The sequence below is a fragment of the Lepidochelys olivacea genome (genome assembly GCF_965140295.1).
Source record: "Lepidochelys olivacea isolate rLepOli2 genome assembly, chromosome: 6".
Taxonomy (NCBI): Eukaryota; Metazoa; Chordata; order Testudines; family Cheloniidae; genus Lepidochelys; species Lepidochelys olivacea.
Window position 1 is genome coordinate 31666186 of NC_140416.1, and position 25888 is coordinate 31692073.

The following is a 25888-nucleotide window of genomic DNA, read 5'->3' on the forward strand; positions in this document are numbered from 1 at the left end:
TTTGAATTCCCCACTTTATCAGCTGCAGCTACTAAGAGTGAGTTGCCATTACACTGATATTTTAAATTCATGTCAATGAAGTACCAGAGCAGTATAATTATCAGGGTGGATTTGATTTAAATCATGATTTAAATCACTAGTCAGGAAGACTATTTAATCATGGATTTCTACATAAAAGTGCGTTCTTGTGGGTTGTTATAACCTTAATACATATTCTTCACAACTCAGAGGTAGATGTAGGTTTCATTTTTAGAAGGTACACACTATACATTTTTAAGTGATTTATTCTGAAAACTTTTCAGATGAGTTTTACAGCTACATCAGAAAATGAATAATTGTTTGGTTATTTCATTTACCAAAGGTAATTGAAGCAGATATTTATGAAATCATTGGGAGGTGAACTATCACCAATTCAACAGGTTAATCATTAATATTTGGAGGATTTTCTTGCCATGCTGTATTAGGAGGAGAACATCACAAGACAGACATTTAAGTTGTTTTATTTAAATAAAACAACAAACAATGTTATGTATTCTGGATGTTTTTCTTCAACAGCAAACATAATATTTTAACAAAACAAGCATATGAATTTTTGAATTTAGTTAAACATTGAAGTTTTTTAAAATCAGGTTTGTTTTTGTTAAAATCTTTTTTAACTAAAATAGTTAAATGAAATTTAAAAAAAAAAAAAAAATTGACTATGTCAGCCAGGCCAACATGAGAAAAAGACGGTTACTCACCTTTGTAACTGTTGTTCTTCGAGATGTGTTGCTTATATCCATTCCAATGAGGTGTGCGCACGCCGCATGCATGATCATCAGAGAATTTTTACCCTAGCAACACCCAGTGGGTCAGCTGTGGAGCCCCCTGGAATGGCACCTTCATGGCGCTAGAGACATACCCCAGCCAACCCAGCGCCCCCGTAGTTCCTTCTTGCCAGCTACTCCGACAGAGGGGAAGGAGGACGGGTTTGGAATGGATATGAGCAACACATCTTGAAGAACAACAGTTACAAAGGTGAGTAACCGTCTTTTCTTCTTCGAGTGCTTGCTCATATCGATTCCAATTAGGTGACTCCCAAGCCTTACCTAGGCGGTGGGGTCGGAGTGAGATATCGCTGAGTGCAGCACCGCTGAACCACATGCCGCATCGTCTCTGGATTGCTGGACTATTGTCTAGTGAGACAAAAAGTATGCACTGAAGACCAAGTAGCAGCTCTACAGATCTCCTGTATTGGAACCTGCACCAGGAAAGCCGACGACGAGGCTTGAGCCCTTGTGGAATGGGCGGTGAGGGGCTTGGCCGGGACGCCGGCCAGGTCGTAGCAAGCACAGATACAGGACGTGATCCAAGCAGAGGTGCGCTGTGAAGAGACCGGGAGGCCCTTCATCCGGTCGGCCATAGCGATGAAGAGCTGGGTCATTTTCCTGAACAGCTTTCTATGCTCAATATAGAATGCAAGGGCCCTACGAACGTCAAGAGAGTGCAGCCGTTGCTCTCGCCAAGTAGCATGTGGCTTAAGATAGAAGACCGGGAGGAAAATGTCCTGGTTGATGTGAAAAGTTGACACCATCTTGGGAAGTAAAGCTGGGTGAGGGCGTAGCTGCACCTTGTCCTTATGGAAGACCATGTACGGTGGTTCCAAAGTGAGGGCTCTGATCTCGGATACGCACCTCACCGAAGTGATAGCCATGAGGAAGAGAGGTACAGAAGTGTCTTCCAAGACAGGTACAGAAGACAGCAGGTGGCCATCAGCTCAAATGGGGCCCCCGTAAGTCTAAATAGGACCAGGTTAAGGTCCCACGGAGGGACTGGTTGCTGCACCTGCAGATAGAGACGGTCCAGGCCCTTAAGAAACCTACCGACCATAGGGTTGGAGAAGACAGAGTGTCCATTTTCTCCTGGGTGGAAAGCCGAGATGGCTGCCAGGTGCACTCTAACAGATGATATTGCCAGACCTTGCCTTTTAGGGATAGGAGATAGTCCAAGATGAGAGGCACGGACACTTGCCGGGGGGCAGGGGGGGCACACCAAACAGGAGAAAAACACTTCCATTTGGCCAGGTACATGGGTCTAGAGGAGGGCTTCCTGCTACCTAGCAGGACCTGCTGCACTGAATGGGAGAAGAGAAGCTCCGAGTGAGTTAGCCATGCAGCATCCATACCATGAGGTGGAAGGATTGCAGGTCAGGAACACAGAGGCGGCCATGGTCTTGTGAGATCAGGTCCGGCCAAAGCAGGAGTGGAATCGGGGCGTCTACAGATATCTCCAATAGCGTGGTGTACCAGTTCTGCCTGGACCACGCCGGGGCGACCAGGATCAGACATGTTCTGTCCCTGAGCACTTTGAGTAGGATTTTGTGAACAAGCGGGAAGGGAGAAAAGGCGTAGAACAACTGGCCCTTCCATGGGAGTAGGAAGGCGTCTGTGAGAGAACCTGGGGAGCAGCCCTCGAGAAAGCAAAATATCTGGCACTTCCGATTGCTACGCGAGGCAAGCAGGTCGACCTGGGGAAACCCCCACCTCAAGAAGATGGAGTGGATGACATCGGGACGGATTGACCACTTGTGGGACTGGAAGGACCTGCTGAGGTGGTCTGCCAGTGTGTTCTGGACCCCTGGGAGAAAGGACACCATGAGGTGGATGGAGTGGGCTGTACAAAACTCCCACAGGCGAATGGCTTCCCGACAAAGGGGGGACGAGCGAGCTCCCCCTTGCTTGTTGATGTAGAACATGGCCGTGGTGTTGTCTGTGAGGACAGCCACGCAATGGCCATGTAGATGCTCCCGGAATGCTTGACACTCCAGGCGCACTGCCATCAGCTCCCGTACATTGATGTGTAGAGAGAGTTCAGCTGTGGTCCATAGACCCTGCGTCTGGATGTCCCCGAGATGAGCGCCCCATCCTAGGGATGATGCATCTGTGACTAGAGACAATGAGGGTTGAGGAGTATGGAATGGGACTCCTTCACATACTGCCCTGGGGTCTAACCACCAGCAGAGAGAGGCTAAGACCGTTTCTGGGAAGTGACCACCATGTTTAGGCTGTCTCGACTTGGGCAATAGACTACTGTCAGCCAGGCCTCAAATGGGCAGAGCCACAGTCTGGCATGCCTGGTCACATACGTACAGGAGGCCATGTGCCCCAGAAGGCTTAAACTCGTCCTTGCTACTGAGATAGGAAAACTTTGGAGGCTCCGGATGAGACTCGCCAAAGACTGGATGTGGGTGTCCAGTAGAAGACCTCAGGCGAGTCTGGAATCTAAGACTGCCCCAATGAACTCTATTCTCTGGGTTGGATCCAGAGTCGACTTTTCCACGTTGAGGAGGAGGCCTAATCGACGAAACATGGCCATGGTCACTTGGATGTGGGACTGCACCTGTTCCCTGGTGTGACCTCGGATAAGCCAATCATCAAGATACAGGAATACTTGGATTCGCTGCCGATGGAGGGAGGCTGCCATGACAGCCATACATTTGGTAAATACCCGGGGGGGGCGTAGAAAGACCGAATGGAAGGACCATGAACTGACAGCGTTTGCAGTTGACCACAAAGCGAAGGAAACATCTGTGCGTCGGATGAATCGCTATGTGGAAATACACATCCTTCATGTCGAGGACGGCACACCAGTCTCCAGGATCCAGGGAAGGTATGATGGTCCCCAAGAACACCATGCGGAACTTTAACTTTATCTTGAATTTGTTGAGTCTGCGCAGGTCCAGTATAGGCCAAAGCCTGCCCTTTGCTTTGGGGATTAGGAAGTAACAGAAGTAAAAACCCCTGCCCCTTAACTCCCTTGGAAACTCCCCAATCACTCCCATGGTTAGGAGCGTCTGCACTTCCTGCATAAGGAGTTGCTTGTGAAGAGGGACAGGGAGGGAGAGTGGGAGGGTGGGGAGAAGGATATTCTCTCCAATTTTCTCTTTTCCACAGTGTGAAGAACCCAACGATCTGTAGTTATGAGGGACCACGCACAGTGGAAACGGGATAAACGATTATGGAATGGTGAGGAAGGATCCTGACTGATGTCCGGTAAGCTGTCCTCGGGCGCACCTTCAAAAGTTTTGTTTGGGCACTGCCGGAGGTTTAGCTGGGCCTTGGTTCTGCCCTGGCTGCTGGTTGGTGGACTTCTTCCTGCCACCTCGCCCACGTCTCCTATAAAAGCCCTGCCTCAGTCGAGGAGGCGGATAGGATCCTTAAGGGTGGGGTTTGAAGGGCCTCCATTGTGTGACCGGTGTGTGCATCCCCAGGGAACGCATTATGGCCCTAGAATCTTTAAGGCTTTGGAGCCTGGAAATCGGTCTTATCTGAAAACAGGCCTTGTCCTTCAAAGGGAAGGTCCTGTAGGGTTTGCTGCACTTCTGGCAGCAGGCTGGACACCTGCAGCCAAGATATGCACCGCATGGCTATTCCAAACACAAGGGTCTGGGCAGTGGAGTCCGCGGCATCTAATGAGGCCTGTAAGGAGGTCCTGGCCACCTTTTTGCCCTCCTCTACCAGGGCCCCAAACTCATCTCTGGACTCCGGAGATACTAGCTCCTTGAATTTTAACATATAGAGTTCCATGAGTTGTCATAGCGGCTCAGGAGTGCCTGCTGGTTTGCGACCCTGAGCTGCAGCCCCCCGAGGAATAGACCTTGTGCCCGAACAAATCGAGACGCCTGGCGTCTTTCGACTTGGGCACCAGAGCCTGTTGCCCATGCCACTTCCTCTCGTTCACTGAGGCCACCACTATTGAACACAGCTGAGAGTGAGTATAGAGGTACTCAATCTTTGGAAGGGACAAAATATTTCCTCTCCACCCCTTCAGCAGTTGGAGGGATGGATGCAGGCGTTTGCCAGATTGTGCTGGCCATGATCTGTATGGGGCGAATGAGTGGTAAAGCCACTCCGCTGACAAGATGTCCACCACCGGGTCCTCCAACTCCAACATCTCCTCCTCTTGGAGGTTCATGTTCCGTGCCACCCTACGCAGGAGGTCCTGGTAGTCTATTGGAAGGGGGACCAGAGACCGTCGTCCCAGCCACCGCCTCGTCTGGGGAGGATGAGGACAACGCCACAGGAGCCAGGGGGTCCAGTGGTGTTTCCTGCTGGGTTGGCTCTTGTCATCCGGGGTCCACAACTCCGGAGTCTGGACCCTGCCCTGGAGTTGGGGCTGTGGTTTCCATGCCCCCCGGAGCAGGACTGCTTATGATGGCCTCTGGCACCCGAGGCTCTTAGTGGCCGGATGGGGTGCCCTGGGCTTGGTGGTAAGCTCAGTGTCCAAAAGGGCCACGGGACAGACCCTTGGATGGGATCATGGCCTTTCTCTTGCCAGTGGGCAGCATCACCCAAGCCGTAGCTATGAGCTGTGTGGCCGGGTCACGAGCCCGCGTTGGACTGCGACAAATGCAAAGCGATCACAAAGGCCAAGGCGGTGCCGAACATGTCTACGTCTAGTCACCCGGACGTGGTGGAGACTGGTACCGGGCTGCTGGGGATCAGTGCCGCAACTGCGGGGAGAGGCACCGCGATGCTGGGGTGCGGTGCTGGGACCGAGACCGGTACCAAGGTCTGGACCGGTACCGCGATCCAGATCTTGACTGCGACGATGACAGTCTCCAAGAGCAGCGCCGAGATCTGCTCCGGGACGGTGACCGACGTGTAGAGCAGTGCCAGGAGTCTGACCAGCCCTGCGAGTCGGATCAGTGCCGTGAGTACAACTGGCATCGAGAGAGGGAGCTGCGTCAGGAGCGGGAACGGATCCAAGAACGGGACCAGTGCCGTGGTTCTAACTGAGGAGCCAACAGCCGGATCAGTGATGGTTTGCCCTGGGACGATACCACATGAACAGGAGCCAGTGCCACGGTTTGCAGTGATGTCCACTCTGTCATCACAATGAGGTCCCTTGCTGCCGCAAAGGTATCCAGCGTTGATGGGAGCCGGGGCTCGACCACACTACGAGTCAGGGAGCCCATGCGCGCCGGACTCAACGGCTCTTCCCTCAGTGCTGGAGTCAGTGGCGCCAACGTCGGTGCTTGAACTCCCCCAGTCACTCTACTATAGGACGGGATTCCAAGGGTGGGCCCAGGGGCGCTGGCAACTGCCGAGGCGGAGCAGCTATCTCTGGCCTGCAGTGCCGCTTTTGGCCAGGCAAATGAGAACGGTGCCAGACCGACTGCACCAGTTGCGGTGCCGGGGAACTTCGGTGCTGTGGGTCTCTGCCAGAGTCCAACCGCAGTGCAATACCTACTGCTGCCGCTGGGGCACTGCGCACCAAGTCACTTGGCACTAGGTCTCAGCATGCCACTGGGGGACCCGGGCTAAAATCCACCTCCATTAGGAGCTGTTTTAATCTAAAGTCCCGCTCCTTCTTGGTCTGGAGCCGAAATCCCTTGCAAATCCCTTTGCAAGTGTCTGCCTGGTGGGATTCCCCCAGACACTTCAGGCAGGAGTCGTGGGGGGGGTGCGGGGATCACCTGTTGGCATGGATTTAGCACAAGACGAACAAGGTTTAAAGCCCAGAGCCTTGGGCATAAGCCCAAGCGGCAGGCAGGGAGGAGGCCCCTTCCAACCCACTACAATAATTATATATACTACAGCTATAACTATAACTATACTAAAACTACAACAACTATAACAATTAAACTACGAAGACAGTATCACTAGGGAGAGTGGAGAGCAGCAAAGCCGAGCTCCACAGTTCCAACGACCATCACGGACGGTAAGAAGGAACTGAGGGACACTGGGTCAGCTAGGGTATATATCTAGCGCCATGAAGGCGCCGTTCCAGGGGGTTCCACAGCTGACCCACCGAGTGTTGCTAGGGTAGAAATTCTCTGACAATTATGCATGCAGCGCGCGCACACCTAATTGGAATAGATATGAGCAAGCACTCAAAGAAGAACTTAAAATATTGACTTCTGCAGCTAACTCAGTCATCTTCGCCTTCATTTTCCTGTTTGTTCATAATCCGGAAAAGCAAAACAAGCTTTCCTGCTTTTTCAGGTCCCAAACGATTTCTCAATTTGGTATGAATTAGTCCAAAGGAAGAAAATATTCTTTCTACACTGGCAGAAGAAGCTACTGCTGTTAAAAGTGAGATCATCGCTCCAACAACCTCTGAATCCAAGTGCTTAAATGACTTCCACCAGTTCACTGGTGTGACGGTCTTTAAAACATCATCATCAAACATATATTTCTTGAATGGTTCACCCTTAGCTCTGAAGTTTATTATAGTTGGCATTATGGAGGGATGATTGCTGGATGCATTTTATCCACACCAAAAAAAAAAAATCTGATTTTTTTTTAAATCACTGATTTTTATCCACCCTGATAATTATCTTGCCCAGTGTAATATGATAAGGCTACTATGTTTGTTATATTGTCGGAGTTAAAAATGCAAGTCACCTTTGTTTTCTACTGAACAATATGTTTGCGGTTATAGAAGCCCACAGCGTTAGCAGTGTTCAAACTTGCACAATATAACATGCTGGCCAAGAAGAGAAGAATACAGCATGTCAAGCAGAAACATCCTTCGGTTAGATATAAAACTGCAGTATGTTAATTCAAGACTGCCATGGAATAAAAGAGAGCAATTATTTTTCTGTGGCAATTTAGTCTTACAATATCCCTGAAGATATAAAATATTCATTATCTTCCCTTACTAAACAATGCCAGGACAAGTTAAACTAGTTTCTGGACAATGTGTGCACAATAAGCATGTGTGCCTTCTGGACATTAAATTTTAAACTGAAATAGCTGTATGAAATGTTTCCCTGTTAAATGAATAATTTTTTCTTGCTATGAAAGGGAGATCCAGCGGACAAAATTCAAAATCCAAGTTTTGAAGAAAGTATCAGATTAAGAACTTTGCAAGAAGGTATAACTTCACTTGCAGAGTTGCAGCATTTTCTTAAATTATGAATTAGAGATTCAGAGTAACCACTTTCAATTACAATGATCAGCTTAAATAAATAAATATGCTTAGAATAAGATTGCTAGCAAATCTTTGAATCTTGATTTTCAGAGACCAGAGACTGTCAATAGAAAAGAACATTACAAACATTTTTCTGCTTTGCCTTAATGCTCTACGTAACAGTGGATTATATTTTAACGAAGATTATACTACTCATGTGACAACCTTCTGTTACAACTTCATCTTTCCTATACACCAAGTGACTGATGTCAATCATGAGTGATTACTAATGTCTTATCCAATGCACAATATTGAGTAGCTGCATTCTGATTTAGCTCAGAGAGCAGATTTTGTGCTTTGATGAAACGCTAAAGCTCCTTTGCCATAAAAAGGATAGGGCTCTTTTTTTTTTAAATATTGTTTTGTTGTTTTCTTTGTTTTAGGTATATTGTACTTTTAGGACTAGACTGCAACTAGACCTCATGCAGCTATGGCACAAATGGGGGAGTCAAGTGACAACCTGATTTCCTACACTCCTCCTATTTCAGTATCTTTGGGGGGACAGGGAATAAGGTGTTTATCTAAAAGAGGAAGAAAGTGACTTCCTTTGACTTGCGAGGCAGCTGAACAGAATGCCTGTCCCAGGTAATATATGTGATACTACTTTAAATATAAAAAGACTACTTAGCACTTATTATGAAATTAAACACCAGTTACATCATCTCCAAAAAGATTTATCATAAAAAAGTAATTCTAATTGTAGCTGGAGTTTGTTTTGTTTTAACTGAATAGGGCAGAATATCATCCTTCTGTTTATAGGCAAACTCTGATCACAGGAAAGTTAACTGAATCAAAACAAGAATACCACGTTTTAGGAATTTCTTCTGCCCACTTTACTGCACTCTCTCTTATCTAGCTTCAAAATCTAACAAGATGTAAAACTAGGTAAGAGGAAGTGATTTCTTTAAAATAAACAAGATTAGATAATTTTGTTCCTGAAGATACAGGCAGCTATAGTATGATCACTTGTCACATTAGAATTGATTAATCATTGTAATAGTCAATAAAAATTAAGTACTCAAGCCTTATTCCCTTTGTTATATGCAGAGCCACTGATACCAGAAGCAAGAGTAATGCAGATCTATTGTTACTTAGTTTTAGAAAAAATATTTACAAAACATACAGATTCTCTCTGTTTTGGTAGTTTTTAGAGTTTACTTTGTTGTATACATTATTGCATCTCAATTATACGCAAGTTCTTTTTCCAGTGTTCTAATTAAAGAAAAGCCATGGTGGGTGTATGGGCAGATTAAATATGCCCAATATTTAGTTTCTTTCTTTGACACTACCATTTTGTTTCTGCTTTGGGAAAGCAATACAACCTTGTCTCTCTCTCACACCTTTTTGAATAAGGCCGTATGTAAATTCCAATGATGAATTCGTGATTAGGGCTTATACCAGCAAAAAAACAAAAAACAAGCAGCAGCATGTTTTCTCATGCCCTTGTGTGATCTTTGCAAACATCTGTGAACTTCCCTAAATCCCATCAACATTCCATTATGCAAACACACTATATGGGAATTCTTGTTGTAAAGCACATCAAACACACTTCAAAACCCAGGGGGAAAAAAAAAAAAAAGTCTTAGAACGCACATGAAGTGGTGTTTTTTGATTCATGGGGCCTACATTTTCTAACAACTACATTCTTTGCAAAGAAATCTCAATATGTGCCCTTTGGACCATTTCTGCAGCAACTCTCCGTTATACTGACGGGTTGGATAACAAAAATTTTCTCCATCCCAGTAAGAGCCCATATATACAGATGGAAGTCCTAGTTCTAATGGAATTGAGCTTGCATTCCTTGTGCACTCAAAACTTCTTTTGAAATCACTGATAATTCTGGGTGTGTAAGGGATATAGCAGTGGAAACTGAAGTAAGCAAGCATTTAATATGACAAAAGTGAAAGTCACATTTAATACGTGTAGCTCTATAATTAGTTAGTTAGTTCAAAATAAAAAGTGAGAGCAGTAACTAACAACTATAGAGCTACATATATTAAATCTGACTGCTTCACTTTTGTCAAATTAAATGCTTGCTTATTTCACTTCCCACAAGGGCTGCTGCTGCATCCCTTCACATCCAAAATTATCAGTGACTTCAAAAGAAGTTTTGAGTGCACAAGGAATGCAAGCTCAGTTCCATTGCAACTAGGACTCCAATCTGAATATTGACAGGTTTCAGAGTAGCCGCCGTGTTAGTCTGTACTCCTTTTCTTTTTGCGAATACTTGTGGCACCTTAGAGACTAACCAATTTATGTGAGCTTATGCTCAAATAAATTGGTTAGTCGCTAAGGTGCCACAAGTACTCCTTTTCAATCTGCATATGTGGGCTCTTATATCCACACAGAGTACTTCCAAGATAAGTAGGGGTCATGGTGCAAGGGTCTATGTGTGTGAATACAATTGCAGAACTGAGGTTCAACTGTGCATGCATCGCTCACATGTATGTATACTGACAGTTATACGAATCATGGGGAAGTCCACAAGAATAAATTTTCCTTCTTGAAATTTTCAACGGTTAGTAAATGCACACACAAAAAAAGTCACACTCATTATCAGAAAAGATGCATGGATTGTATACAATGCCTACAAAAAATAATTCTGTTAGTTTTTAAGGTTGCTAGATTGTATAGCTCAATATCACAAACCATAAAAAGCAGGGTAATAAGAAGTTGTACAGACACCCTCGCCCAATAAAAGCCACGGCCCCAATTCCATATGATCATGCACAGGTACACTGTCCCACTGACTTCAGCAGAAGTCTGTGTAAGAGTGCACCTACAGACAGGCAAATACAGGATCAGGACCCAAATACTTCAATACTTGCAATGGATTTGTAAAACTGATGCAGAATTAGATATAACATGCTACCTGCCAATTTGCAAGTTCCAACTAACAAAGACTGAAAAATCTAATCAAAGGAGTTAGCTTAATCCACCAACTGTGTGTGACTGACACACTGATGGTAGTTCCAAGTCAAAGCTGTGCACACTAACAGGTGGCACAGCGAAGTTTATAATGCCACAGCTGTACACCTATTTCATGAATAAACATAGGATTACATCAACAGGATTGTCAATACAGCACCTTTTCACTATCATAAAAATCACTTCATAGTAAGTTTAAATATTTTAAAAAGGTGAAGAAAACATTATAGAGGCTGCAGTAATTTTAAAATCTATATTCCTTCTTATTTTGGGATTACCATGAAACTAAATCCAATAAGGAAGAAAGAACCAACACACCAGTAAACTGTTAAATGTTATTTGCCCGAGACAGTCCCTAAATACTACATATTCAAATTTATAATTTTGAAACATCCAAGTATAAATAATCAACTAAATAGGAAAGTTTGTCAGCACATGTTTGCTATGGATAAAGTGCCAGGTGAAATAGATTTGCCTCTGTAATAAGAAGGATGGTCTTGTCATTAGGATACTGCACTGTGACTGAGGAAATTTGGGTTGAATTCTCAACTATGGGTAAATCCATTCATCTCTCCTTGCCTGAGTTCTTCATCTGTAGAGTGGGGATAATCCTTCCCCACCTCATTGGAGTGCTATAAATTTGTTATTGGACACTAAATTGATGAGGGCCATGTAAAAAATAGACTACAATAAATGGTATCTTTCTCCCTTTTTCAAAAGCATTTAAAAAACACCTATTGGATCAGGAGTTGTAACACTGATCTGGAGAGTATTTTCTACCAATAGGAACTCTAAAAATCATTTCTTAAACTACATGAACTATATTTCATGATTTTAAATTTTTATACTGAGTCTATTTGAAATCATTTAGACAAGCTGGTGTAACAGATTTTTTGCATTTAAACTTAAATAGAAACATTTTTCACTTCAGATAAAAGTTAAAACAATCTAATATACCAAAGCAAGTGCCTTTTAAAAAGAGAAAGTAAAGAGAAAATGTCTATACACAAAGATTTATTTAAAACCGTCAAGGATAATTATAAGTCTATCTTACAAAAAATTTTCAGCCCATCTATTTCATAAAGAAGGAAATGGAATTAATACACCAAAAGAACTTTGGAATTTTACAAAAGAAAAAACTGTCAGTACTCTGTGTATTATGGAATTGCACGTGGGGGTGAAGGAATTTGGAATACAGTGCATGCCTAGTCTTCTGGAGAATGTTGTTTTCTCTCAAACATTTTGAACAGTAGGTGTTAAACAGCAGCAAACCCATTCAATAATAACTTCTGATTACTCTGTCAGGTCTAAACTAACTATTTCAGGACACAGATTCTTCAAATTAAGGTCCCCGTCCTGAAAGCTCTTATGCACGTGTATAACTTTACAGAAGGGAGTAGTCAAGAAGTCAAGGATATGTGCATGAAGTTAGACATGTGCTTGAGTGCTTGCAGGATCAGGATCTTACAAATACAGCCATTTGTCCAAATCTGAGCTGTCAATTTACTTCATATAGTGAAGATGTCAAAGCTGACTGCACCCCCTTAAAAAAAAAGCAGTATACATATTTGTATCTTCCCCTTAAAGGCCCTTGGCTTCTTGCACCCTACTTCCACCTCACAAGTCCTGTAATTTCACAACTGGAATTAGAAAAGACAGTACATATTGTAATGCATAGATAAAATCATGTGTGAATTCTAGAAGGGACACCAAATCTTTTATGGACAGATTTTTATCCAAGCCATGCAAACCTTATAAATACAATACTTAGATGTAATAGATTTTATTTTACTGTTAAATAAAAATATGCCAAACTAACCCTTTATTACATTTTTAAAATATGTAAAGGAAGCTATGGAGTAACTATTACCTTCAGATAGTCCACGAATACAGATTCAAGTACAAGATTTAAGTATGGTTTGTTACATATAGCCTTGGGCATTTATAAAAAGAATTATTTAAAATCCTGCTTAATGACAATAGCTCACCCTAAAATATCCACTGAAAAGCAAGCCTGTGTGTATTTGTGTACCAGTCAACAACTCAACTGAAAATTAAAATACAGCTGTCTGAGGGTTGAAAGTTTCTTCAGCAATATCCATAAACAAGTGATGTTATGTCATCATTGACAAATATTATAGTCAGAGACAAAAATATATATTTCACTGAACTAGTGAAAGAGGGGTTTTCTTTGCCTCCAGGGTTGCATACCAGACATGTCTCCCCTTCTCATCTGATCAGAGGAGCAAAAACATTTTTGCTGTGTCAATTCCATAACACAGGCAACCTTACAGAGCTTACAAAATGCCATATTGCTACCTATACTATATCACCAATGGTACCTCAGTGGAGTGGTGATTAACAATTGTTTGTCCCCAAACAAAAAGGACAATAACCTCAATTGTTTCCAGGAAGATCCTACTTAATCTACCTTTCTTTTAGCATTAAGTTTACTGTTCTGCTAAACAAAATATTTTGAAAAACTACATACACAAAGAGGTAGGAGAATAATAAAAATATTATTCCTTACAGAGAAAACACCTCATAAAATAACAAACAAGAATTCCCACCTGGGGATTCATGTTAAGCTAATGTTTAAAGACTCTTATAATGGATAATTTTTATTATGTAAATTATGAGACATTTAAAATCTCTCCTTTTTTCATAATTTCCCTCCTTCAAATGAGGGAAATGGCTCCTGGAAAGCACAACAGCCTGCATCCACTATGTGAAATTACCAATAAGTGACAGGACCAGAATGTCACCTCTTTCTTCTGCCGAAAATGACCATCCCAGCCCCAGCCCCCACCCCCTGCATTGTGCATTACTCGCTCAGGATGTGACAGGGGCTTTAGTGCTGGGAGGGACAGGGGGGCTTTACTAGTGTGTTTTTATGGTCATTGACAGATTTTGAAAGCCACTCCACACATGCCCGTGCTCTGGGAAGGTCCTGAAGCAAACCCGCCCACCTTCATCGGAGGAAGAGAATCCCCTCCTTCCCCTTCCAACCTATCCACCGTCCTGGGGAGGAAATTAACCCCCTGCTAACTTAGTCCCCTTCATGAAAGCAACCCCCTGACTCCCCCACCAACTTGCTCAACCTGGGGAGAGGCAGTTACCCCATCCCCCCAGTCCTGAGGAGAAATGCTCCCCGCAGCAGCCTCTGGCACACAAAGTCCACACGGCCTCCACCTCCCCCTTCTGGGGGCCTGCGTGACACCAGGGGGCTGGGGGAGGGAGGCCACACACCACACAGCAGCATTACACACAGCCACACCTACCTGTCTTCTCATGGTCATAGCCCACCACAATGAAATAGTCAGCCAGCCTAGCCATGGCTGAGAAGAGCCTGCCTCAGCCCCCACCGCCCCTGCCACTGCTACTGCTGAGGCTGAGGCTGCTCCTGCTGCTGCTGCGGGGGAACTCAGCATCCCGCCCTCTGCTCCAGCAAGAGAAGCAGCAACAGCAGCACCTCAGCCATGTTGGACACCCAGCCGCGCTCTGCGCCTGCGCGCCCCCTCGGCCTCTGTGCTGTGACCCCGCCGGGGCTGGGCGTGGGCAGCAGGGTTTGCAGTTAGCACGCGGAGCGGCGGCGGCGGCAGCGCGAGGGGACGCAGTGGGGGCCTATTGTCCGCCTCGCGCAGGCTAACCGCGGCCAAAAGCGCGCGAGTGAACTCGGGACGGGTTCCCTTTTAGGTGTAAAGGCTGGGGCGGGGTGCAGCGTCCTCCCGCTGTATTTGCATTTCGCGAATGCACAGCACATCGCACGGGCAAACAAATAGATATGCAAAGATCTCTCCCAAAAATAAACGTGCCTGCCTGTTCTCATTCTCCGCTTGAACTTGAGCTTGGGTCCTCCCTTCCTGTTACAAAGGTTGCAGCAAGGTAGTTTACCCATGAATTTTAGTGCATACAAAAAAAGTAATGTATCTCTCTAAGGTACCCACCCAAAGATCATTTTCTCTTGTAAAGGTTGCCTCAAGATGTACATTGTTCCTTCCTTGTATATATATAGTTTATTAACGCACTTTGAGTTTAACGCATGAAAACTTAAAAAAAAAGAAAGAAAGAAACCAACCTCCCGGTAACTAAGGTCTTTCTAAAATATCTTCCCTGACTTCATTCAGCGCCTAAACATGGGATTAGGACCTTTTCTGTTGCAGAATTTGCAGTAAAGCGCATCGTCCTCTTGTTTTGTATAATATTTTGCTGATGCATTTATAGTTCAGTGCATGCAAAATAAATGCCTTAATATGAACTATCAGGGTATCTAAAATAACCTCCCTGAGTTCCTTCTCAAGAATGGAATTTCAGTGGCCCGGAATTTCCAGGAAGCTTCCTGTTTACTTTTTCTTTTGGATGTTAGGAACATGCCACCGTGGGGAGGGAATCAGGCTTTCCTAAACTGAGTGCAGTTCTCATGGCACAGCATTCACCGAGTCCCTTAATTATTTTTAGTAACTCTGTGACTCTTATGCTTGTACTGAGTTGTCTCCGGCAATAAAGTCAGCAGGAAAATCTGGGGCAGAAGGTGTGTGTGTGAGAGAGAGAGAGGCAGGCTGCCTCTGGTCCAAATTGCTATTACAATACTGTGATGAGATAGGGTAACCATGTTAGTTGAAATCTTAATGTGCCTAGAAATCTTTTCCCACACATATTTATTAACAGGTTTTCCAACTTTGCTTTCCACATTTAGGCTTCATGTGGAGTACAGCTTTGGCACTGGTACTCAAGGAGCGAAAAAAATCACAGGCTGGTGTCACTTTAAATTCTCATCCAGAAGATGAGTGGTTTCAGAGTAGCAGCCGTGTTAGTCTGTATTCTCAAAAAGAACAGGAGGACTTGTGGCACCTTAGAGACTAACCAATTTATTTGAGCATGAGCTTTCGTGAGCTACAGCTCACTTCATCGGATGCATTATGCTCAAATAAATTGGTTAGTCTCTAAGGTGCCACAAGTCCTCCTGTTCTTTTTGCGAATACAGACTAACACGGCTGCTACTCTGAAACCAATCATCTTTTTGAGAAGATGATTGTGATTCAAGTGCAGACTTGCAGTATCTCTTTTATTTAATATTGTTGGTCTTCTACTTACCCATTTGTGTGACATCCTAGTAAAATGCTATTCTTCAAGAGCCTGCAGAGAGCATTTACAGTTAAGTGGAAGATTTCAGGTTGCTATTTATAGTGTGTAAATAGGACTGACGCCTTTTGCTCTTGCTCCAAAGCCTAATTGGCCTACTAGCCCCTGAAAAGATTATGCTGATATGTAGTGTGTCTTGACAAGACATTGCTCCATTAACTGGTTGAGTGTATGCCAAAAATAGTATAAGATAAAAACCACCATTTACAGCACAATAGTAAGAACTGCAGCAGTAAGTTTTATGAATCACTGTTTAGTTCTAATGTTAGGTTACAGTTGGATTTATTTCTCATCATTCCACCATAGGTTAGGATATGGAATACAGTAATAAACATGTTTTGTATAGGAACATTATTGTCCATATCTCAGATACTGAATAACTACACTCTACATTCAGAAAAGGCATAATTAGAAGCAACACTTTCCTAGTATAGATGGGGTGGACCACAAATTATATGGATCATTAAAATCCTTGTTACTTTCCAGTAGAGGGCAGCAGCTCCCCCAAATCCCTTAAGGTAATCAACATTCCTATAAAGTATTATCAGATAGCAAGATTTAGGCCTAATAAAATGCAGTGTACGGGTCAGCAGAAAAGACAAGAGCATAAGATGAATCTAAAATATTGTATATTCGCTTAGAGAAAAAGAAGAGCTGTAGGGGTTCTTATTAGATTATTTTGGTTCCCCCTGAACAGTAGAGTAGATAGAATAAGTTTAAGGGATACATTTTTAAATGAGCATGCAGGTTTTTGACAGCATGGTTCTCATAGATTTTAATGACTGAAACCTAAAGAGCTGCTTTGAAAATTTAGGGGTAAAAAGCCTTAAAAATAGTATCATTTTACTACTTTGAGATCTTTGGATGAAAAGCATTGCCGAAATAGCAAAAAGGTATGCATTTGTTAATTAAACCACACAGCCCCTCTGTGAAGTGGACCAATAGTGTCAACACTAGGGTGAAACACAGCAACTGTTTGACCATGCACAGCAAGAGGGTTACAACAGGGACTGACTAATATTCTGTATAACTGAAACTGCAGGAGGAGTTCATATAGGCAGAATGTAATTACCTAATTTGGAATTTGACTAGGAGTTTAGGATTAACATCTCTAATTTTACAAAAAGTACCATGGAATTATTTTATCAAAACAAATCTCAGAACCTCTACTTTTGCACTTCATTTGAGAGAGCACCTCTAGCAGGACAATGTTATATAGGACTTTGCTGGGGTATTAATTCAGTATGCACTTAGGAGAAAAAATATACCTAGTGTCTCACGAGCACTGCTAGCAACAGTACCTCACCATTCATGCCTATTCCATCCAAACTGACATAGCTAAATCTTGATTAGCTTGTAAAATCTAGTGGGATCACAGCACAGGGTGGCATGCCTTAAAAACAGCCAAGCAAAAGAAAAAGCACTTCTTAACTTTAATTCACTTCTTAACTAAACTACCTGTTTGGGTACCATATGGTCACCATCATCATATCAAGTATCAGAGGGGTAGCCATGTTAGTCTGGATCTGTAAAAGCGGCAAAGAGTCCTGTGGCACCTTATAGACTAACAGACATATTGGAACATAAGCTTTCATGGGTGAATACCCACTTCGTCAGATGCAACAACAAAGTGGGTAATCACCCACAAAAGCTTATGCTCCAATATGTGTGTTAGTCTATAAGGTGCCACAGGACTCTTTGCCGCTTTTACCATCATCATAGTACCTGACCATCTCCTAAATATTTATGGAGTGATCTTCTGTACTTCCCTGTATCATCCAGTAATAGTATCCTCATCTTACAAATGAGGAGAGGGGCAGAGAGCGAGAGAGAGAGAGAGAGAGAGAGAGAAACTCTTGCTTGAGGTCACAGAGGAAGTCTGTGGTAGAGTGGAGAACTGAAACTACATTTACTGAATCTCTGTCCAATGCCTCAACAATGAGATCATATTTCCTCCTTGGGAGGGAGAGGAACTCATCCTGTTCTGTCTGGAAATTAAAAATTGCTCTCAGAACATTGAGTGAATTTATGTTGTAGATGGAACATTCAAAATATTGAGGGCTATGGACAAGTCCCAGAGCCTAGATTTTCAAAAGTGTCCAGGGATTTTTGGGTTCCTCAATTTTTGGATTCTCACCACTTTCTGAAAGTCAGATGCCATTAAGGCATCTCTTGTTGGGCACCCAAAAAATCAATGCACCTAATATCACTAGTCACTTTAGAATATGTTGGCCCAGATTAACTGAAAAGCAATAAAACTAAAAGCAAGAGTTTTGCACTTTGACTTTGGCTGGGATTTTACACACTACATATTGTAGAATACTTACATTCATATATTTAGTCCAACTTCAGATTCACTATAATATGTAGTATGACAAAGTAAATTGCATATAAATGTCATTAAATTAATATCAGTCCATGCTTAAGGGCCAAACTCCAAACTCCTTGCACAAGAAAATCTCCCACTGACTTTAAGGAGAGATTTTCTTGCATAAGTCATACGGAATTTGGGCAAAACCCTATTTTCCCATTGATGTACAGAGATCTTACAGAAACTCTCATGGCAGGAATAATACTTAGCACTTTACCTATTCAAAGTGCTGTACAAACACTAACTAATCCTCACTATCTCCCTGCAAAGAAGGTACATATTGTTAATCCAATTTTACATATGGGAAAACTGAGATACAGAGAGGTTAAAGTGACTTGCCAACAAGGTCAACAGCAAGTCAGTAACAGATTAAAAATGCATACTTCTTAACATCTAGCCTATCACTCCTTCCTCCAGACCAGTGAGTTTCCCAATTAATGGGAATTAGTATCTATGAGAGAATGGACATCTCATAGGAGAAATATTTTCCACTGTATTTAATTATGTTGCCTCAAAAATATATGTGTCTCTTTTTTAAAGTGTAAATAACTTGGCTATTGGAGAAATAATTTTCAAAATAAAAGAGGCACTATTACCCCATGTACAAACTCAGTGTTTATAATTCATTTTTAAACTCTCTGTGTGTTTATGCTTAGGAAGGACAACAAGCATCTGAATTCAGAAAGCAATGTTTTCATGTTAGACCTAAAATCAGCATTACCTGTTCCAGCCCTTTTCACAAACTACACTAGTAGGTTGATAAATTGAGTGCCAAGTTTCAATCTCATGTTAGGTTAAAATGATTTATATATCACTGAAATGGTGTTTGTAATGAACAGACTTTTAATCATGACACTGTTAAGTGACACAAAGCGGTGAGTGGTTTATGACAAATCTTAAATCCATGTAGGACTCTTCCTGTATTATATTTTCTAAAAGTATAAAGAACGGAATTTCTCTTTTGGCCAGTAATTTTAATTAACTATTTTAGTTAGGAATTTTCCACATTTGCAGAAATGTGTTCTTACTGGAACGGCAGGAGGATTATAATAATATGAAACCAAAGCAATGCCCATTAACATTAAATCCTGCCTTCTCAGAAAAAGTAGGGTCAGCTTCATCATGTATTTTTGCTGATTAAGGAAGGTTTTAAACAGAGGGTTAGTAGTCACTTGAGCTTTAGTTGCATAAATGATCATTTGAGTGTATGTTAATTTGTCAACTATTTACTCTAGGTGTTGTCTATAAAATAACCCCAGTGAAAGATTAATTTTTAAAAATTATATATGAGTGATATGTTCATTTAATTCCTTTTCTCCTTCATCTACTTCTCAATTGTTCCCTCTCTCTGCGGATCCTTTAACTGTCACTACTGCGTTATTTAACTCTGTTTGGGGACACAGTATGTATGAAAGGAAATGGAACTACTCAGTAAAGCTACCCAGATTCCTAAATGTTTGCAGGATTAAGCCCTGAAGTTGTATTAAAATCCCAACGTGTAAACGTCCCACTTTTTCTGGAGAAAGACAATGTGTGTTGGGAAGTGACCGCCCCGTCTGCCTCCACTGTAGCAGCCGCAATTTCAGGGAGAAGTGTTAACCCGGAGAATGCACCTCTGTAATTCACCTGCAACGCCCCAACACACCCCAACCACCTACTACCTTGCCACCAGCCTAGCAATCTATCCCCAAAGTAGGTGTGTACACTGGGGTTGCTGTGAGACGTGGATGCTTCTGGGCGCTGCTGGCAAGGGAGGGATCACCTTAGACTGAGTCAGCTGTGCAGTCAAAGGAAAGTCTCTATCATATTCATACACATCCCTTTCCAACGCTGATACACACGCCAAATTTACCAAAAAGAACAGCATCACACACGTATACACACCTGATTTCCGAAATAATGTTTCTCTTGGCAGAATTGTGAATTAAATGTCTCGGGAGTCTGAATCCAGTTCTTATCCTTCAATATTTCTTAATGGCAAAGACAGCAAGAAACACCAGGGGACCTTCTGGAAAAATGTCAGTGCGAGGCTAAAGAATCTGCATTGCAACAGCGGATAAGTCTGGTTCATTCTGGTACAGAGTAAAAGTGTTCTCTAGTAAAAAAGAATCCGAGGGGAAGAGAGAGAGAAAGAAACCGAAACGTGAAATGTTCATAGTAGAGATGTCACACTATTGTAGAACAAAGCTATATTTTATTGGCTATGGTGAATACTGACAAAGGCCCCGATCCGGCAAACACGCACGTGCTTAACTTTACTGTCCTGACTAAAGTTAAGCATATGTTTAAATGTTTGTAGAATCAGGGCTAAAACGGCCCATGACAACTTTTCCCCTTACATTTTTTTAAAAAGTCTATAGATTTTAATATTTTAGATGACCGTGTCTCTAGTTCCATATCAGTACAATTTCCTTTTAATCTTTAAATGTTTGTTCTCAACTTAATGTTTTAACAATATCAAAATGTCAGCCTACATTAAAACGATCAACAACAGACAGAAATGCTCTAGGGGGTATAATAAATACCAATGCTGGATGATGTATTCATCTCCTTACTTATGTAACTGAGCCTGTTCTTCATTAACATTATCCATTGCACTTCACATTTTCCAAATATAGATTTAAAATTTTTTTTGCCTTGCTGCACTTGAACGGATTTTTTAAATGATCAGGTCTAGCTACAATACATCTATAAATCTCTATCTATAGTGTTTATATTCTATGAAGGAACTATATATTATATACTGTATCTATACTCTCTAGACCAACAGGTATTGAGTGTTCCGGGTATAATACAGACTCGTCCATAGAGCAGATATTGTAAGTTGTAATGAACGTTGCAACATGCAATGACTAAGAACCAACACCTAAAATCCCTTTGATAATTAGCACAACGCCAACAAGCTTGTACGGGATATTTTTTGCTAATCATCTTACTTTTGCCCTAGTATTGATTGTTCCCAGTCCCCGCTTTTCGCAGCGGTATGATTAATACTAGACTTGCATGGGGCAGGCGGGGGGTCGGGGGAAGAAAGTCAGACCAGTCATACGAAGCTCCTCCCCCTCCCCAGCGGCGCTGCTCTATAAAAGTGTGAAGTGGAGCGCAGGACAGCCAGTGGTTACCTCAGTGACACGGAGACAGGCAGAGCGACTGCGAGGGAAACTGCTACTTGGGATCGGTAATATACAAAGATTTTACTCAGTGGATTATCATCGTTATCAGGTACGAATCTTTTAAAAAGAGGAATTTGCGGGGCGAGTAGCTACCAAATCGGGCTGTTTTTTTAAATGCATGAAGTTATGCTGCTGGGTTTGCACTGGCTCTTGGTATCAGCTGCAGCTTGCAATGTAAACCATCGTTTTCTATGCGAGTTAAGAAAGCTGAGCTGTCAAGGGTTAAAACCAAATGCAATTATATATAGGCTGGTAAGGGAATTCGTTGCATGCTTTTAAAAACTGAGTAGCAAGGTTTTTCTAATCGCGTGAGTGAATGAAATCCCAATCTAACCCCTTTGGGGTATTTTTGACAACAATTTTAGCCTTCAGCCATGTAAGCAAGTAAAATGTTTGACAAAAGCAAACTTTGGAGGGGCTCTTATTTACTCTGCGATAAATTGCTAAGCCAATATTAGCGCTTAGTTTAGCACACACGCGAAGTCCCCAGTGGCTGGGGACCATCCCAAGGCGTAGAGTTCACTGTAACCGAATACAACGTCTATGTTAAATATACCTCCGATGACATTTCTTCTCGTCTTCCTCCACCAGGATTTCAGCCAGAATGAAACTGGTTCACATAGCCCTCCTCTATCTCGGGTCCGTGACCTTCCTTGGGGTGGATGCTGCACGGCTAGAGGTCGCTTCAGAATTCAAAAGAAAGTAAGTATCCAAATGTGCGTCTTTGCAGAGGCTGAGAAACGGCGAATAGTCCGTCCTAGGTCAGAAGATGTAAACTCCTCTGGGAATAGCACGGTGCCTGAGCCCTACACCATCGCTTTAGGAAACCTGCTCTGGGAGAACCTTTAGCCCCTAGCCTGTGCTTGGTTTGGCTCCCGCACTGTGGGCTCTCGCTAACAGCCCGTCCCCTCTTTGCTGCTCCTTTCAGATGGACCAAATGGGCACTGAGCCGGGCCAAGCGCGACGCGATACCCCCCAGCACGTTCAGCGGGCAAGTGGCAGCTGCGGACGTGCAGCCTCTCATACGGTCACAGGACGTGAAGGAGGATCCCCGAGTCTCGTATCCCAGGTAACTTCGCGGTCACACACGTATTGCAGGCGGGCACCTGCGCAAGGAGGTGGAAAGTTTTCAGTCTCCCTTGTTCGGGCTGGCTGAACCCTAGATGTCCCCAGCCGTGGGAGGGGGGACTATGGAGTGTGAAACCTCTTGGGATCTGGCTCCAGCGGCCCCCATTGTAACTGCAGGGAGACTAGCACGTTTGCTGTGGAAAGCCAAATATAAATGGGAACTTGAGTCCCGGATACACAGAAATAGTATCAGCCACCAGACTGCGAGGTCACCTCCTCCTACAGCCAGCAAGCTTTGGGCTATAGCCCTTCCTCTGTACCCAGTGCAAGCACTGGCCAGCCTCCCCTTTCCCTGTACGCACTGCTGACGCCTGGCTTCCCCCAGCCCTGGAGCCCTATTCCTCCTCCAGGAGACTCCCCTTGCTCCGCAGCCCCATTGCTCCTCTCTCACGTCCTCTTCCTCTCCCGTCGTGTCTTGCAGCGCCCCAGAGGATGCCCGCATCCGCGTGAAGCGCTACCGCCAGAGCATGAACAGCTTCCCCCACTTCCAGGCCATGAGGATGGGCTGCAGGTTCGGGACCTGCACGATTCAGCAGCTGGCCCACCAGATCTACCAGCTGACGGACAAGGACAAGGACGGCGCCGCCCCTGTGAGCAAGATCAGCCCCCTGGGATACGGCCGCAGGCGGCGCTCGGTGCCAGCCCCTAGCCGGACGCAGTCCCCGTGGCTCGCCCTGCGCCCCAGCCGCCGGGACAGCACGAGCGCCGCAGCCCCGGGCCAGCCGGGCCGGCTCCAGGCGCAGCTCCGCGCCCCCTCTCTCAGGAGGACTTAGAGCTGCAGCGGAGCAGCCAAGCACCGTGCTGGCGCCACCTCGGATGGTGGCTTTCCCCGGCGCTTCAGCATCAGGGAGCCCGTGGGGCAGGGCAGCCTCGGAGACAGAGCTGGGAAGCAGGGCGCGCACCCTGCATGGCCTTGGCCTGGACACCCAGACTTAGGGCTACAGCAGCTGCCGGGCCCCGGAGGCGCTCGGCACCAGCCGGGCCGGGCCCGCCAGCGGCGCGGCGCCCCTAGGAAGGGGCTGGAGCGCGCGAGGGGAGAGCTCACGGCTGGCTCCCTTCTCTCTGGTGCCACATCACACGGGGCTGTTAAGTGAAGTCGTGTGAACCCTGGATCTCGGACATACGGGGACTTATTCCGCCTGCCCTGCCACTGGGCTGGGGGGAAGCACCCTCTGCATTGTCTGCACCCGGCAGGGAATCGGACACTCACTAGTCCCTGCGGGGGACTGCCTTATACTTGAATGTAATAGAGAGAGGAAAAGTGCAATTGTACGTGGTTTAATTATAAGTGCTGTGTGTGTATAATAAGATAAATATCAATATTTAAGATGTTACTGTTTCCCGTCCCTTTTGCATCTTTGAAAAGAGTTATTTTTATACGTTATCTATTTTTGCATAAGGGCATTTAAAAAGCATTGTATTCCCTCTATTTTTCATAGCGTGAATGTAAAATCTTGGTGTTTAACTTTCTCTGAGTCTTTTATCTTGCATTCTGGACTGGTGACAGATGTAGAGAATGTATCCGCTATTCTCCATGGGTAACGTGTGACATAAAATAAACACTATTACATAAAACAGTGCTGTTATGGTGTCTCTGGACAGGGTAGAGGAGATCATAATTAGTCATTTCTGACCCTGTTCTCTCCTATCGTAACTAATACTTGACACGGCACTACGCCAGTGCAATAACACGGCTATCAAGCCATTAATCACAGGCAGTTTGTTCGCAGCCAACGCAGGGACCAAAAGCCTCTAGCAAGTAAACACAATAAAAGCATAACCTGCGCTTTAAAATCTCGGAGCAGGGTTATTTAGAAGGCTCCAAGGCCTTTCCTAAGCATGATTCAACCCGGGCTGAAATGTCTCACAGGCGGGATTGATCGTGCAAGTTTATTTTTTGCCGTAATTAATCAGAGAAACAACCGCAAAGTTCCAACATTGCACAACCAAGTAATAGATTTATTGAGGGAGCCTGTTCCAAAAAACGGTCACGGCAGTTTACAAGGTTACTTATGGTGAAGGCTTTCCTGGGCCACAGTTCAGGTTAAAGTTAGACGCCGACCGGATCAATGCGGGCAGGACATCTTAGCGTTATTTTAAAACTCCCCAAACCACAGACCAGAGAACAAATTTGAGATACGATGGGAGTTTGTTAATGGAGCTACAGCACCATCTAATGGTGCCCATTACCAATGCTCTAAAGTTCAACTCCTCAGGCATAAATTAAGTGCATTCAACCACCCAATAAGGTGGAACCCCACTGCTTGAAACATACCATTGCTTTTACAGACTTTACAGGAGGTATCATTTTAAGGGGGGAAACAATTAGTGTCTCCTTTATCAGAACTACCTCTACAAAGAGTCTACAAAAGGTGGAAGTGCCCCCAGCAGTTTGAACAAAACTTGCAGTTGTGTGCATCAGCTTCTTGTGTTGATTTGTGCACCCACAAGTTTTTATCGGCATATTTTATAGAGGCCTTTAGTTTTAACCACTTTCCTAAAAAATTCTCTGCTAAGACTCCTTTTGTCTAGAGCTGTGGTGTTTTATACAGCTAGTTTTTTGGTTGAGGTTTTGATTTTTACAAACTGGCACTTACGTATATGTACCAAATAGGTGGCAAGTAAAACTTACAAGAGAGTTCTCCCTTTCCTGCTGCTGGCCTTTCTGATTCAGATTTTGTGGAAAGCAGCAATAGGATGGGTGAAAATAACATTTTTCAAGCATACACCTAAAACATTGTCCCTTATATGCTGATCAGGCTTCCATTTCCCACAGAAATGAGTTGTCTTACATGCAAATTTCAGCTGGTGGCTGCCAACTACAAAGCCAGCAAGTAGCTACTGTAAAAAACAATTACAGATATCAGGATCTTGAAGTCAGGCTGGCTTCTGTAGTAAAAAACCAAACAAAAAAATAGCGTGTTATAAAGAAAGAAAATATAAAGGATGAAATCTTGGTGCCACTGAAGTCAACTGAACAACTCATACTGACTTCAGAAGGGCTAGGATATTGACCATATTCTCCTCCTGTGGGGAGCATGCTTTATGGAAGGTACTGTCTGCAGTTACATAACTGTGCACCCGGGGTGACCCCAAAGTTGTAAGGTGAGGCTATACCAGAGGCAGGTTCAGTGTTTGCTTTAGTGGATAATAATCCACAGTATGCACATTCCAGCTACCTGTTTTATTG

The 25888-nt window shown here is 43.9% G+C and overlaps 2 protein-coding genes across 6 annotated transcripts in view; one reads left to right on the plus strand and one right to left on the minus strand.

Moving 5' to 3' along the window:
- SBF2 (SET binding factor 2) overlaps positions 1-14379 on the minus strand; it is a 555237-nt gene extending 540858 nt beyond the window's left edge. For all 5 annotated transcript variants that reach the window (XM_084630065.1, XM_084630064.1, XM_084630063.1 and 2 more), the window contains exon 1: positions 14166-14379. In XM_084630065.1, the coding sequence (XP_084486191.1) occupies positions 14166-14220 (55 nt within the window). In that variant the 5' untranslated portion in view covers positions 14221-14379. The remainder of the gene's footprint in view (positions 1-14165) is intronic.
- A 7112-nt stretch (positions 14380-21491) lies between these two features.
- On the plus strand, positions 21492-24275 carry ADM (adrenomedullin). The gene is made up of 4 exons (XM_084630591.1): positions 21492-21619; positions 22162-22272; positions 22499-22639; positions 23120-24275. Exons 2-4 carry the CDS (start codon positions 22175-22177, stop codon positions 23469-23471), a joined length of 591 nt encoding a protein of 196 aa, XP_084486717.1. The 5' UTR covers positions 21492-21619; positions 22162-22174; the 3' UTR covers positions 23472-24275.
- Positions 24276-25888: the final 1613 nt, after the last annotated feature.

Coding starts and splice junctions, on each gene's coding strand:
- ADM (XM_084630591.1), top strand. CDS start 22,175: ATGAAACTGGTTCACATAGCCCTCCTCTATCTCGGGTCCGTGACCTTC. Junction 22,273..22,498: donor GCTTCAGAATTCAAAAGAAA/GTAAGTATCCAA, acceptor TGCTCCTTTCAG/ATGGACCAAATGGGCACTGA. Junction 22,640..23,119: donor CCCCGAGTCTCGTATCCCAG/GTAACTTCGCGG, acceptor CGTGTCTTGCAG/CGCCCCAGAGGATGCCCGCA.